The sequence below is a fragment of the Bidens hawaiensis genome, unplaced genomic scaffold (assembly GCF_021521415.1).
Source record: "Bidens hawaiensis isolate Kalapana, Puna unplaced genomic scaffold, B.hawaiensis_p1.1 tig00013070_1, whole genome shotgun sequence".
In the NCBI taxonomy this organism is placed as follows: Eukaryota; Viridiplantae; Streptophyta; class Magnoliopsida; order Asterales; family Asteraceae; genus Bidens; species Bidens hawaiensis.
In genome coordinates this window covers 1-14,572 of record NW_027492098.1, presented here as the reverse complement: position 1 = coordinate 14,572, position 14,572 = coordinate 1, and the positions used below count along the sequence as shown (strand labels likewise).

Below are 14,572 nucleotides of genomic sequence, written 5' to 3'. Positions count from 1 at the left end.
CTCCATTTACGCTTCATCTTAACTGGTTTAGGCTTAGTGTTTACTTTAGTAGGCTTCTCAAATTTTTTTGCAATCTCACATGGACTTGATGTTAATGCACCAGGTTGACGTACTTCATTCAAAAAGTTAGCATAGAAATTATTTTCTTGAGTTTCCAAGTTTTCTATATTAGAAAATGTATCATTGAATACATGATAAGCATCTCCATTATCGCCTCTTTCAACATTGTCATCCTCAAGGTTCTCAACATGCACCTCACAGATGTCATTGGATCCATAGAGGGTGCTACACAATTTTCCCCACTAGCAACTGCGTCTCCAAGTAACTGATCCCACTCTTCTTGTAGTTGTATAGATGATTGATTATTTTGAATTGCTAGAACTTTCGAATTTTCCTACAAAATTTAATAGTGAATTGTTAGTTATCATTATGATTGGAATATTATATGGTATTTTAATTTTAAGTGAGTTATATTATGTCATATGAATTTTTATTTTCCATCATTCGCCAGAACAATTAAGTTGCTTGGTACTTTCCTTCCAACCTAGACCAGTCTCTTTGTTCTTAAGTGACTTCCAAAGGTTGTACTTTTTTCTCATACCGTCATACTTGTTCTTCAAAGCTTTGTCACTAAAGAATTTATGATTTACAATATTTTCAAACTCTGGCTGAAAAGAACCCCGTTTGAATGGAGAAGTTCGACCATGTTTTGTGATATATTTGTTTAAGAATTGACATAATTCTAGTACAATTTTCTCTTTTCCATTTCTCTTTTTTAGAATCCATCTAGAAACCGTGCATATATATATATACACAATTGTTAAATCAGTTAAATAGCTAGACTAGTAGTTATCCATCCATTGACAAAAGGATGACCAAAGTCGCTTGAAATAATTATGCATTTACAAATATACAAAAAACTAATTATATTTATATATTAATTTGAAAGTGTAAGGGCTCTTACAAAAGCTACTGTTATACCCATTGCCTTTCTCATGCGTAAGGTACAACTCCTTATTGCCCTTTTATTTTGACAGCACACTACTTACGTGTCTGCTTTTCCTTTCATTTCTGACACACCTTAACTCATTGAAAATGCTATTTTTGTTCTTGATCTTTTCCAAACATGTGTACACATGCTCTCTCTCTCTCACCCATCTTTCCCTCATCTTCAATTACAACCAACATTTATTTAAGCAGTATCTTCTCTCCACTCCCTCTCCAACGACTGTCGACCCCCTGCCATACGGCGATGAATCTACAACTCGCTATTTAGAGACAGATTGGCCAAGCTCTTCACTCCATTTCCGTCGAAACGGACAGGTGGTTATTGGCCTGTCATTGCCGGCGACACCTTTTAGCATGTTGGTGGCGGATTTGAATATGGAGGTTTCAGTCCGGCGGTGATTTAAGAGAGACAAACGAACAGATGGATGTTCGTCTTCCGTCGCCGGTGGCTCCGGTCGTCCCTGGCGGCGGTGGATTTTATTTTGTTGGTTTCCGTCTGTGGAGGCAATGGATTTGGATCTAAAGGTTTTGAGTCCCTAATAGTAAGTACCTGATCGTTGGTCTGCCGAAGCCTGCAGTTCCGACCGTTTATGGCGGCAACGACTTTGAGTCTGTTGATTTCCGTCTATGGCGGAGCCGGCTTTGAATCAGGCCGTCCATGGTGACGGGCGAATTATATTGTAGCCTTTCTTAGAAAAAGATATTTTCTTTGTTTTTTTTTTGGTTTGTTGTTGTTTTGGGTTTTGATTTGCGTGTTATAAACACACCAACACAATGTTAAAATGGTTAGTGTGATGAAAAATAAACACCATGGGTTGGAGTATGTGGATTTGCGATATTCGATTACGGACTACTGATGTTTAAACATGTAACATAATGAATCGATGAACAGCTGTCTATAGCGTGCCCGCGTCGCGAAGCGCGGGAAAACCTCCTAGTTAGAATCAACTACAAACATATGTTGTCTACAATAATACCATAAATAAGAGACTTTTAAATTGAAGAGTAAATTTATATATAATTAAATTTTGAAACTGTATGTTGTTTCTTGACTCGTATTGCAATGCTTAGGTATTATTTACTTTTAATCATTTGTTGTAGTTTATTAGTAGTTACACCCGATGTGATTAATTAATTATATTCTGTCAAAACCTGATAGATACTCATAAGTTTTGGGCCGGAATACCTGACGGGTATTTTTTAATAAATTAACAGGTATACCCGATACTCGACGGGTAACTACCCGATAGAAACCCGACGGGTTTTGGGTCAGGTTTGGGATAATATTTTATAATCGGGTATGAGTTTGGGCTTACTTAAACCCGTCCCACACCCGACCTATTGCTGTAAATGCTGAGAAAAGAACAATTTCTGTTATATACATAAAAAAGATGAAAACTAAAATTGCAAGGACATGGAAAACAAATATTGAATTTTTAGAAGAAAAAACACATTTTAAAATTGCTGTAACATTTGGTCAAATGGTGTATCCGGTGGCATAATCCCTGTTAACTATAGTTCACATTAATCACACATACATAAATCCACAAAATATATCACACAGATAACATTAATCTCACACAAACCCCCAAAATATATCACACATCACACTAATTTACATTCGTTTTCCACCCCACCTCCAACTTAATAATCAAATAAACCATCAATCAGAATCATGTAACAATCGAAAAGCACGATTAAACATTTACATCGAAATAATATAAAAAAATCTCGTATATACATCGATTTTTCATGTGCCCTAATTGTAATTGGGCTAATTTTGAAACCAATTTTTATAAATAAGGAGGAGATAAAACAAGCAAGATTAGAAATTACATGCGACCATGATTAGAAATTACATGCGATTAATGGAAATTGATGGATAAAGGCCGTGGTTGTTAGCGTTCAAGATTGTTGTTAAGGCTGTAATGTTAACATAGTTATTGTTGAGGCTGCAAGGTTGTCATGGATGAAATGTTATTGAGGTAATTATAAAGCTTAAAAGTCTGAAACTTTTTCTAAACGCTGGTAGTAGGAGCGTTCTAATTTGAAGCATTTTCTTCTAATCTAAAATGTTCAAGCTCCTTAAACCAAACAAGACTTTTATTAAGTAGAAGGTTTTTTAAAAAAATTAAAGCTAGATGTTCCTAAAAGCTCCCTACCAAACATACCCTTACTTAATGTATATGATGATATACTGGGATTACACCTCTAAATATATATGATGGTCAAAGTTGATCCTTGTTATTCTTTTCTTTCAAACATCATGTTCAAAACTTGTTTGAAGTAGTATCAGCCGTGTCATGTTCATGTTATGCAATACACTTAACCAAATTACACATTTAGTTAAACACGTAGGGATGGCAATGAAACCCGAACCTGATGGGAAAACCCGAAACGCGACATAAATGGGATGGATAATGTTAGGGCACGGAAATTTGACACTGTGGATACGTTATCTTGGCATATTTCTGGATCAGTTATCCTTAGAACGTGTTCCAGATTCTGTCAGGATCAAGGATCCTCAGCAATTGGTATTACTAACGATTGTTTCTCATGTGTATGTTAATATTTGATAGGTATAACGGCTATAGGACGTGGTCTACCTAATATTTCGCTACAAGGCACCTCCAGCACGTGGTCAAATGGCTGTAACACGTTTAGTGGGAGAAGTGGCGGATTTATAAGACTTCCTGTTGAGTCACCAACAACTGAGTACTAAGGATATGTTATCCTTGAAGACGTGTCTGGATCAATTATCCTTCTAAAGAGTTCCAAAGTTATATATAACGGCTCCAAGACCTGGTCTTCCCGTTATTTCGCAGCCTGATTGATGGAGCACGTGGTCAAAGAGGCAGTTACGATTATATTGAAGGAATGGCGGATTTTTAGGGATTATTAGTTAATAGTCTTTATTATTAATAATTCCATTAAGTTATTATGTTTTTGTATAAATAGAGGCGGTGATCAACATTAGAACACAGACATTCACACATATTCTAGCTGCTAAGATATCTTGTACTCACACACATAGTATTTGTTGATCATCAACTCCACAACCCTTGTAACCACCTTCTAGTTATCAATATAATCGATGGTGATAGTTTTCACCGTCTGGGGGTTTTTTGTGCCGGAGATCACGATAATCACATACCCATCGACCAAAGGTTACCTTGTTGATCCTTGACCGAAAGGACTTAATCAACGATTACTTAGTTAATCTTTGATTAAAGAGATTCGACCAAAGATTACCTTGATAAGTTTTGACCGAAATAAGACTATCTTAATTAAGGGCTTTTTCCCTCGTGATCAAACCTTTGTGTTCACCAATATTATGATTACACACTTGTCATTATCGAGTTTGCACCTTACCTCACATAACAGATTTGGATACTTGATCCTTAGCAGATTTTTATCCAAAACAGATAATACCCGACCCATTAGGGTTTGGGACGGGTTTGGGATTTATAATATACCCAATTACCCGACCCGATTACCCGATAACATAAACCCATTTACCCGATTATATACCCGATGTACCCAATATAGCTTATTATATTATATATATACTATATTCCAAATATATTATTTGTCGAAACTTGATTATGTCAATTATTTGAGATATTTTATCTTTATGGTAACTATCTTTATAATGGATTAGTTATATTTTGTCAAAACCCGACGGGTTTTGAGCAAGGTATACCCGACGAGTATTTTATCAAAACCCGATAAAAAACTCGAAACCCGATGGGAAAACCCGAAACCCGACGGGTAATTACCCGATTAAAACCCGACGGGTTTGGAATGGGTTTTAATAACCGGGTATGGATTTGGGAATACCTAAACCCGTCCCAAACCCGAGCCATTGCCATCCCTAAAAACACGACATGCTGATAAAAGAAAATGAAATTTTCAATAACTGAAAAAGGAAATTAAAATTATGTTATTCTACAAGGACTAAACAGTGAAGTAGTATTCTGACTGTGACAAACTGCACTGACGAAGACGACCTGGTGGCAGTAGTCGTCGTTAATCTCACTAATATTAATATTATTCCGTGAGTGGGCGTCGTTAAGAATGTCGTGGATAAGATCTGCGGTGAACAAGGCGGTGGAGGTTGGGAACAATCATAACCTTAACCTGACTCGCACCGTCAAAAGTTACGCCGATACTGTAGTCCATCACGCCGGTCAGGCCGTTGCTGATATCTTCCTTGAACACACACTACTTGTAACTAATACCATTCCATATCCATATCCATACATTTGTTATTATTATTATTATTATTATTGTTGTTGTTGATTTTGCAATATAAGTAATGACATACATACAACACTCTTTGTTTGCTGGATTGGAATTAGGGTTTTGATTATCTCAAATAACTTAAATTCTGGACAATTAATACTACTCTTCTGTTATTTAAGCCTATTTGTTTCGGTTCTCATTCGGTTCATTGTTGATAATTTATACTATGATTTTAAGATCATTCAATATAGAGAGAGGTGTGAATGAAACCGACATAACTGAACTGAAATAACTGAACTTAACTTAATTCTGATGGTTTGGTTTTATGTTTTAAAAAAAACCGAAATGCAGACTATCGGTTAGTGAACATCTATGGAATGCCATTGTGTAATCACACAGCCTCAACAAAATGGAAACCTGATATTGTGAAAATACTCTGATTAAAGTTAGTTAAGTTTGCTAATAAGAGGAAAAGGAAATACTTGCTTTACTGCGTTAAGTGCCTTAAGAAAGTGATAAAATTGGCTGAACCCGTTGAGTTTCATTAGGTTTCTTAACAGTACAGAATGATGTTTCATTTACTAATTACTATTCTAAACTGTTGTTCTATTGCTTACTGTAAACTTATTCGTGCTTTTATTTGCGTTTTGTTTCAATCTTTTGATGAAGCTAAGAATAACAGGGTGGTCGAAGTTTCAAAAGCTTTAAGCAGACTGTGAGAAGATTGGAAGAAGCATCAATTGCCGCTAGAGGTCCAGAAAGAATACACTTGTTGAGAAGATGGCTTGCTGCTCTGAAAGAAACTCAGAAACTCTCAGAGGGTTCTATTGAAGACGATGACAAGAATCATGAACCACATCTAGTGAGTAAATTCACTTTTTGTATTGTTTTCTAATTTTATAATATTGGTATTAATATTTTAAGCAATTGTGACAGGTTTTGTACTATGACTCTGATATGGTGGGCGATCCAATGAATTTTCATGATGTTTTTCTGTATAGTCAAGCTTTGGAGGGCATTACAATATCTATGGTAACAACGGTTAATAATGTTTAATCATTTTTCCCTTTATATGCGCACATGGACATTGTAGCACTTTTTTCTAGGCTTGAAAATGAACCGGATGAATACGAACCGGGAATGTTCATATTCGTCTGTTTTAACTTTAACTGAATAAACGATCGAACACGAACAACTAAACGAACGGGATTTTCTTTTCCGTGTTCGATTGTAAAGAAATGAACGTGTTCGTGTCCATTAATTTTTGTCTATGTTTGTTCGGTTAACGGTATAAATACACGGTTCATGAATGATGAACGTAATCGAACGAACGCAAATGAAAGTAGATGAGCGAACATAAACAAACGTAACTAAGCAGAACCAATTAACAATAAATGTGAACATCAATCTTTGGCCTAAAAGTATTAAATTTAGACTTAATTTATAATGGGTGGTATCTTAATTTCATAATATTAGAGTAAATTGTTATTGATCTGAAAAATTAGAACAAATATGTAGACGTAAACGAACGAACATACACGAGTTTAAATGAACTAACAAGACATGTGGCTTCATGTTCGTTCGTTTAACTAAATAAACAAACAATATTGTTCGTGTTTGTTTGTTTATTAAATAGAAGAACTTCCTGCCGAATGGTTCACGAACAGTTGATTGAACGTTCGGTTCATTTACAGGCCGCCTATCAAGGCAGATCAATAAGATTTAGACTGCATGCTTTTTATGATTAATAATAATTTTTGTAATATTAACATACGTGATACTTGTATTCACCTTGAAATTTCAAAAATTCTGTTATTTCTCATAGATTCTTGTACCACCAAGTGAGGAGGAGGTTTCCCTGCTTCTGGAATTTTTTAGGTGAGTTTTATTTTACATATTTTATATCTTTATATAATCTATGTAACCCAGATTATTCACATATATACAGTTACTGTCTTAGTGGAGGAAAAGAAGTTCATAATGCAATAGTCAGCAGCATCCAGGATTTGGCAAAAGCTTTTTCAGGCTATGAAGATGAAGTTTTGGTACTACATGAAACTTTTGTGAAATTCTTAAACTTTATCGACCTTTATTATCTCTTTTAAGTGTTTCTTATCTTTTCTTTTTTATATATTTGCTTATAGATAAAGCATGAGGAGTTACTGCAGTTCGCACAAAGTGCCGTCACTAGTTTAAAAATCAATGCGGAGATTAAAAGGTAATAAGTTCTAAGGTTTTGGTTTCTCAGCTGCAGATTCACATACATGCATCTGAACTGAACATGGATTGTAGAATACTAGAATTCCCACCTTAAAGCTAGCAAAGTAGTGGTGCGCATGGATCGGGTTTGTGCTCAAATCGATCCGAAAACTGAAATTTTGGTTTTTGTTTTTTTGAACACCGTTCAGTTACTGTTCACGCGGGTTCAAAAAGGGTATCGATGCTATAGCCCATCACTTCACCGATACTTTACCAGTGCCGATGTCACTTTTCACGAGTCTCCTTACTTTCTCGAGTGTTCCACTCCTGTTTCTGACCCGTTTCCCGACCTCGATATACCCACATCTCCCTTCATCCCCACCATTCCTGTGTCAATTCCTTCTACCGTTCCAATCTCTACTGATTCTGACCCACCGACAGAATCTCCGCCACTGCTTTTCACATATGCTAGGCGGGGTAGGGGTCAAACATCAGCGACTCTTGATTCATACCCTGGCCACGACCCCGAAATACCCTCCGATACTCCGTCTACATCTGAGCAATCCACACCTCTCACTAATAAATCCTTACCCGATCCAACAACCTCTGATACACCCGTTTATGATCCTCCTGGTGCCCCACTTCCCGATATACCTATTTCCTTTCGCAAGGAACCCTGGAAATGTACTCGTTACCCAATTCAGGACTATGTTGCCTACACCCACCTATCTCCTGAATCTCATGCGTACACCACTACCCTTGATTCCTACCCGATTCCCAAGAATGTGACGAGCGCTCTCGCTCACCCAGGATGGAGACAGGCTATGGAAGATGAAATTGGGGCTCTAAAGTCCAATCATACATGGGATCTTGAAACACTTCCTAAAGGGAACCGTATTGTTGGTTGTCGTTGGGTGTTTACGATTAAACTACACCCGGATGGCTCCTTACACCGCTTAAAGGCTCGGTTGGTTGCAAAAGGGTATTCTCAGGCATATGGCATTGATTACGATGAAACCTTCTCTCCGGTTGCTAAAATGCCATCTGTCCGTATTTGTATCGCTCTTGCTGCCATTAATCATTGGCCGCTCCACCAGCTTGATGTCAAGAACGCCTTTCTTAATGATGTTCTTGAGGAGGAGGTATATATGGAGCAGCCCCCATCGTTGTTGAGGAGGAGGCCTCGAAAGTTTGCAGACTACGTCGTTCTCTATATGGTCTTAAACAGTCTCCCAGGCCATGGTTTGGTCGATTCTCTAGTGTTATGGGACAGTTTGGGATGACTCGGAGTGCCTACGATCACTCTGTCTTCTTTAGACACCAGAAAGGAAAGAGGATTATCGTAGTTGTTTATGTGGATGACATTATAATCACAGGTAATGACGAGGTCGGGATTATCGAACTCAAGCAGTTTCTTCAGTCTCAGTTTCAAGTCAGCGACTTAGGTCGATTGAGGTATTTCCTTGGCATAGAAGTATCCCGCTCTCCACAAGGAATACTTCTCTCCCAACGAAAGTATGTTCTTGATATGTTAACTGAATGTGGCTTACTGGGTTGTAAACCTGTTGATACCCCAATGCTTCCTACAAAGAAATTCCTCCCAAAGGAAGAAGATCCAATGAAAGATCCTGAGCGATACAGGCGGTTGGTTGGTAAACTTAATTATTTAACCGTCACACGACCGGATATCTCCTTTACTGTCAGTGTTCTGAGCCAATTTATGGCTACACCATACACCGGTCACTGGGATGCTGCCATTCGTGTCTTAAGATATCTTAAGACCTCACCTGGCTTGGGTATATTATACTCCGATCAGGGTCATTGTCGTGTAGGTGCCTTCACGGAAGAAGGAGATGGTCGGATATCAGGGTTCTCAGATGCAGATTGGGCAGGTTGTCCGATTTCTCGACGATCTACCACCGGATATTGTGTGTTTGTTGGAGGAAATCTTGTATCATGGAAGAGTAAGAAGCAACACACGGTTTCCCGGTCGAGTGCCGAATCGGAGTATAGAGCCATGGCAGATGTAACATCAGAGATGACATGGGTTCGTCGTCTTCTCAGAGAGCTCGGGGTTGTTTCTAATGACTTGATGAGGTTATACTGTGATAGTCAGTCAGCCATTCACATAGCCAAGAATCAAGTATTTCATGAGAGGACAAAACATATTAAGGTCGACTGCCACCTTATCAGAGATCGAGTAGTAGGCACACAAACTGATCCTCCTTCCATTCAACCAGTTCATGTGAAGACAAATTTTCAACTAGCAGACATTCTAACTAAACCGCTCCGGAAAGCTCAGATAGATTTTATTTGTAACAAGTTGGGCATGATTAACATCTATGCTCCAACTTGAGGAGGAGTGTTAGTTGTATTTAGTTATAATTAGGGTTTTAGCACATATAGTTGGCTAAAGCCCATGGGCCTTTTATGGGTTGATAGCTAGGGTTTATTTGTGTATAAATAGATGTAGTTGTTTATGTATTTCTCACACCTTCAAGTAATAAACATTACTTTCACTACAACCATCTTCTTTACAGTTTTCATGATGTGTTTTGTTTGGTTCTGGTTTTGTTGGTTTTGCCATTTGGGCTTGAAAATATTGGGCCAAAAATTGACCTAAAATAATGAATTTGGGCTTGAAAATATTGGCCTAAAATATTTTGTGTAATGATCAGTTGATTATTACCCATTTGGCCTGAAAATTTTGGGCTACACCATTTATAATCTATAAATTCAATAATAAAAGTTGTTACTTTAGTTTTTTACGCCCTGCTTGCTGTGCGCGCATATATAATGTATATATGTGTGAACCCTCGAGTGGGCAAAAGTGAAATTGCACTAATTTTGACGTTGTTTTACTAATCTCGTGAAATTAACGTTAAAAGTGGCGGAAGGTTAATCAGGCATCATGTGGTGGCGTTGATAGCCGAAAGACAAGGGTACATGCACCGATCAGCCGGTTTCCCGATGATTGAGTGTTATGTGCCTTATGTCCAAGGCTTGATGCAAAACTACTATCGAGCCGGGGGTCTCCCGGAAGCAGCCTCTCTATCCCTATGGGGTAGATGTAAGGCTGTCTACATCTTACCCTCCTCAGACCCTACCATAGCTTTGCTATTGGTGGGATATACTGAGTACGATGATGATGATGATGATGATGATGATGACGACTTTGGTTTTTATCAGTTTACCCTTTGGTCTTGAATTTTTTTTTTTTTGCTTGAAAAATGTTCCAAAGTAATGCATTTGGGCCTATACTTTTTTGTTAATTAATGATCAATTGATATTTACACATCTAGGCCTAAACTTTTTGGGCTACACCATTTATAATCTATAAATTCAATAAAAGAAGTCATTTTATTTGGGTTTTACGGGTTCGGTTCAACGTTTTTTTTCGCGCAAAAAGCAAAAATTTGGTTTTTGAAAAAACATAAAACCAAACCGCTGGTTTTGGGTTTTGCTTATTTCGGTTTGCTTATGTCAGTAATCTGATCAAGCTGACTTCAAATTTCGCATGTTTGATATATTTGTATTATAGACTATAGTAACATATGGTGAGTTATATTAACAGAATAGATGCAGAAGCCTCCGTCCTCAAGGAAAAGCTTGATGAAATGGAATCATCAGGGGAGATTATTATCGGTGACGGGTATGAAAAAGCCTCCAAAGAAGCAACCATTGCTACAAGCAAGGTGAACCGCTTCTAATTTAATAGTATTCAACCAATGCAAATAATATGAGTGCATTAGTAGGATCTATACGGTGTAATCTAATTGTTCTGTTTACACAGTAGGCTCTCAAGAAGGCTCTGGCCCATATTCGAGTTTGTTCCAAACTAGAAGCTCTTTTAATTAAAAAGAAGATGCTTTATGGTGGAGAAACTCCTGAGATCCATGCTCAAAAGGTAGCTTTTTTGGATACGTTATACCTGTTATTAACCAATATTTATGTAAATTCTTTGTTAATTTTTCTATATTTGATTATTGTTTTCCCTTTAAAAAAGTACTGCTTTAAAAGTTTGATGGCTGGTAGTGTTGTCTTTGGCTTCTAACAGGTGGATAAGCTGAAAGTGTTGTCTGAGTCTCTTGTTAGCTCCTCTACAAAATCTGAGAAGCGTATTTCTGATAACAGGTATAAACATGCTACATATATGTATATATAAATTTTCATGTTTACATATGGTTGAGGCTATTATTGTTCTTTCCAATTGCTTTCTTGATGGACAAAGTCCATTTATGGAGAGCGGAAACATAGTATGCCAATTCATGCTTTGTCTTATATATTATAAAATCTGGCAGAGTTCAGAAAGAGGAAGCCTTGAACTTTCGTGTGTCCAAAGCAAGTGAAATTGGGGAAACTGAGAAGGTATTTTTTATTTGTTTTAAATTACAATTTACGCTTTCTTGATGGACAAAGTCTATTTATGGAGAACTGAACAAGAAACTGATTTGTTCATCGCACATGCGCGTGCGCTTACAAAGGCATACTTAATTTCTTATGATTTTTTATCCGTTGGTTTTGTTATAGGAATTGGCTGCTGAGGTTGCAGCCCTTGAGAAACAGAGAAATGATCTTGAAGCTGAATTAAAGAGGGTGTTTGTCATCTGATCTTCTCTTTCTTCTAGTCATTTACAACCTTATATTTATAATTAATCAGTCTGATATATATTTATATATTAAAATCATATGTTTTAGGTGAACATCTCATTGACAGCAGCCAATGGACGACTGCAAAATGCTCGGGAAGAGAGGGATCAGTTTTATGAAGCTAATGATCAACTTGTTGCTCACTTGAAAACCAAGGTTCTTCTCTTCGTTATTCATTTATCTATTGAAGTTTAAATTAGTGTTTGATATAGTTTACAATTACATTATCTACATTCTCTTATTATATTTATTTATAGGAAGACGAACTGGTAAAATCCATTGGCTCTTGTAAGAAAGAAGTCAATGTTGTGAATACGTGGGTGAATTTTCTGGAAGATACTTGGATTCTTCAGCGTGCTAATACAGAGACGATGGAGAAACAAGTCGGGTATGTTTGCAGATATGTTATTTATTCCTTGAAATATTTGTATTTCCGTGATTAATTTCCAATTTAAATTTCTTCCAGTGATGAGTTGACAAAACACAAGACCTATTTTGTGAATTTGGTCACTAAATTGCTTTCGGGTTACGAGGTATAAATTTGAATTTCAAAAATACTTCGTCACAGCTATATGTTGTTATTTCTATTTATTGTTTTTTTTCTTTGTTATACAGGAGGGATTGAAGCCTGCTGTTGGCCGTATTGAGAAATATGTAGACAAGTTGAAGAGCCTAAGCAAAGGGTAATTAATATGCATGCCTGCACTGTAGTTATTATCTTTTTAATGTGTGTTAAAGTTGAATAAAAGTATATATCTCACAATACAGATCAGATCCACCGTCCAATGTGGATAAAGAAGATTCCAAGATGATAAATCCTCGAAGAAGTCTCGAGGAGGAATATTTAGACTATGAAGCAAAGGTAGCAATTAGTTTTTCGCGGTTTGAACCAATTTTTCTAATGTGACGTATTTTGTACCAAATTAATCGAATGTTTATTTCATTGTTGCAGATCATTACAACCTTCGGTGTGGTGGATAAACTGAAAGAGCAGTTCTACGCTCAACAGGGGAAAAATGGCAGGTATTAAAATCCGGCAATCTGCTTGTGTGTCGTTGGTTAGATTATTTGATTTCTTGAAAAATGAAATATTTGTATGATTTTCATATAGGAAAGAATATGCACAAATCAAACAACTTTTTGAAAATATCGAAAAGTTGAGGGTAAAGTTTGATTCAATCGAGAGGCCAAATCTAGAAATGGAGAATCCCCAGCAGGAAGATGAGACACCGAATGCTGAAACAGGCACCAGACCGGTAGAAAGCCGATCACATCCAAAGCCAAAAACAGCAGACATATCTCAGAGGACCCAGCCAAATGAGCAGCAAGTGAAGTCGCCTGCTGCAAAAGGTGAAGCGGAAGGGGAACTAGCGAAGCTGGAGTCCGAATTCGGTAAAGTTAACAGTGAGTACATGGAGGATGAGATAGGTGACTGGGAGTTTGATGAGCTTGAAAAAGAATTAAGCAAATAGGTAAAAAGATTTAGCTATAATAAATTATATTTAAAAAAGAAAAAAAGAAAATAAGAAAATACTTTACTTTGTATGTACATAAGTGGAAGTTGGAATGATTTGTTTATATGTTTGTAATATCCTCACTTATATTTAATGTAACACTTTTTATATTTAATGTTCGATGCTTTCGCATCACCAGTAATTTTGTAAGGACGAATATAATTAAGAATCATAAGTATGGTCAATTCGACACGATTGATGCCCATGCCTACTATTAGTTCTAAGGCAATGTTGGGGTTGCTGATTAATGAGTTGCCGCTGTATCTTCCTTCCACAAACGTCACTGTTGCCCAGTGGCTGCCGAGTAATGTACGTGGGCATTTCTGTTGCTTTTCATTTCCACAAATACACTTTGTTTTTCATAATATAATATATTTAATCAAATCAAACATAGTCTAAAACAGGTCTTTCACAGAAAAGGAAATATTAACATCAAAATTAGTTTCCAATTTATAGAAAGAACTATGATTGTTCGGTTAACTTGTACAGTATGGTATTCACTCATGAAACCAATGCCCGGGCTTCCCATTGTAAACTTCATTTTACGTACTAATAAACATTTTGATATATTATAAAAAACCGTGACGGAATCCAACCAGGGCTCTTTACGAGCTGAGACAACGCGAGCCCGAGCTCCACCTAGAATTTTCACATGAGCTGAAAGATTAAGATGGAGCTCACCTTGATTTGGCTTTTGTTTTATACAGCCACAGCTTGGTTTCGGCTTGGAACTATCGTAAGGACATAAAATAAAGGAAAGGTTTTATGCGACTTGGACCGAATAGTGATAAGAGAATTAAATGCGTTTTACTTTGGGATAATTAATGAGCCAAAAGAGCGGGGAAATATCAGCTCGAGCTCGGTTCCTTTACACCGTTAGAGATATCTTGGAGACTCCACCAATTGTCGGCTCTTCATAAAGAAAAGTCAAGATCACTCAAGAAATCATCATGGCA

General features: G+C 36.9%; 1 protein-coding gene across 2 annotated transcripts; it reads left to right on the top strand.

Moving 5' to 3' along the window:
• The first annotated feature begins 4,949 nt into the window (after positions 1-4,949).
• On the top strand, positions 4,950-13,689 carry LOC143543144 (uncharacterized). Of its 2 annotated transcripts, none has more exons than XM_077035532.1 (18): positions 4,950-5,238; positions 5,936-6,115; positions 6,190-6,285; positions 7,079-7,131; positions 7,202-7,298; positions 7,398-7,471; positions 11,027-11,147; positions 11,249-11,359; positions 11,510-11,586; positions 11,754-11,820; positions 11,983-12,048; positions 12,151-12,258; positions 12,360-12,490; positions 12,569-12,635; positions 12,718-12,785; positions 12,871-12,964; positions 13,055-13,125; positions 13,214-13,689. In XM_077035532.1, the coding sequence occupies exons 1-18, from the start codon at positions 5,086-5,088 to the stop codon at positions 13,572-13,574; spliced, it is 1,995 nt and encodes a 664-aa protein (XP_076891647.1). In that variant the 5' UTR covers positions 4,950-5,085; the 3' UTR covers positions 13,575-13,689. The 2 variants fall into 2 exon arrangements, with proteins under 2 accessions (XP_076891647.1, XP_076891648.1); XM_077035533.1 differs by having other exon boundaries at positions 5,145-5,238; positions 5,923-6,115.
• Positions 13,690-14,572: the final 883 nt, after the last annotated feature.

Coding starts and splice junctions, on each gene's coding strand:
- LOC143543144 (XM_077035532.1), top strand. CDS start 5,086: ATGTCGTGGATAAGATCTGCGGTGAACAAGGCGGTGGAGGTTGGGAAC. Junction 7,472..11,026: donor ATCAATGCGGAGATTAAAAG/GTAATAAGTTCT, acceptor TTATATTAACAG/AATAGATGCAGAAGCCTCCG. Junction 11,587..11,753: donor AAGCGTATTTCTGATAACAG/GTATAAACATGC, acceptor AAAATCTGGCAG/AGTTCAGAAAGAGGAAGCCT.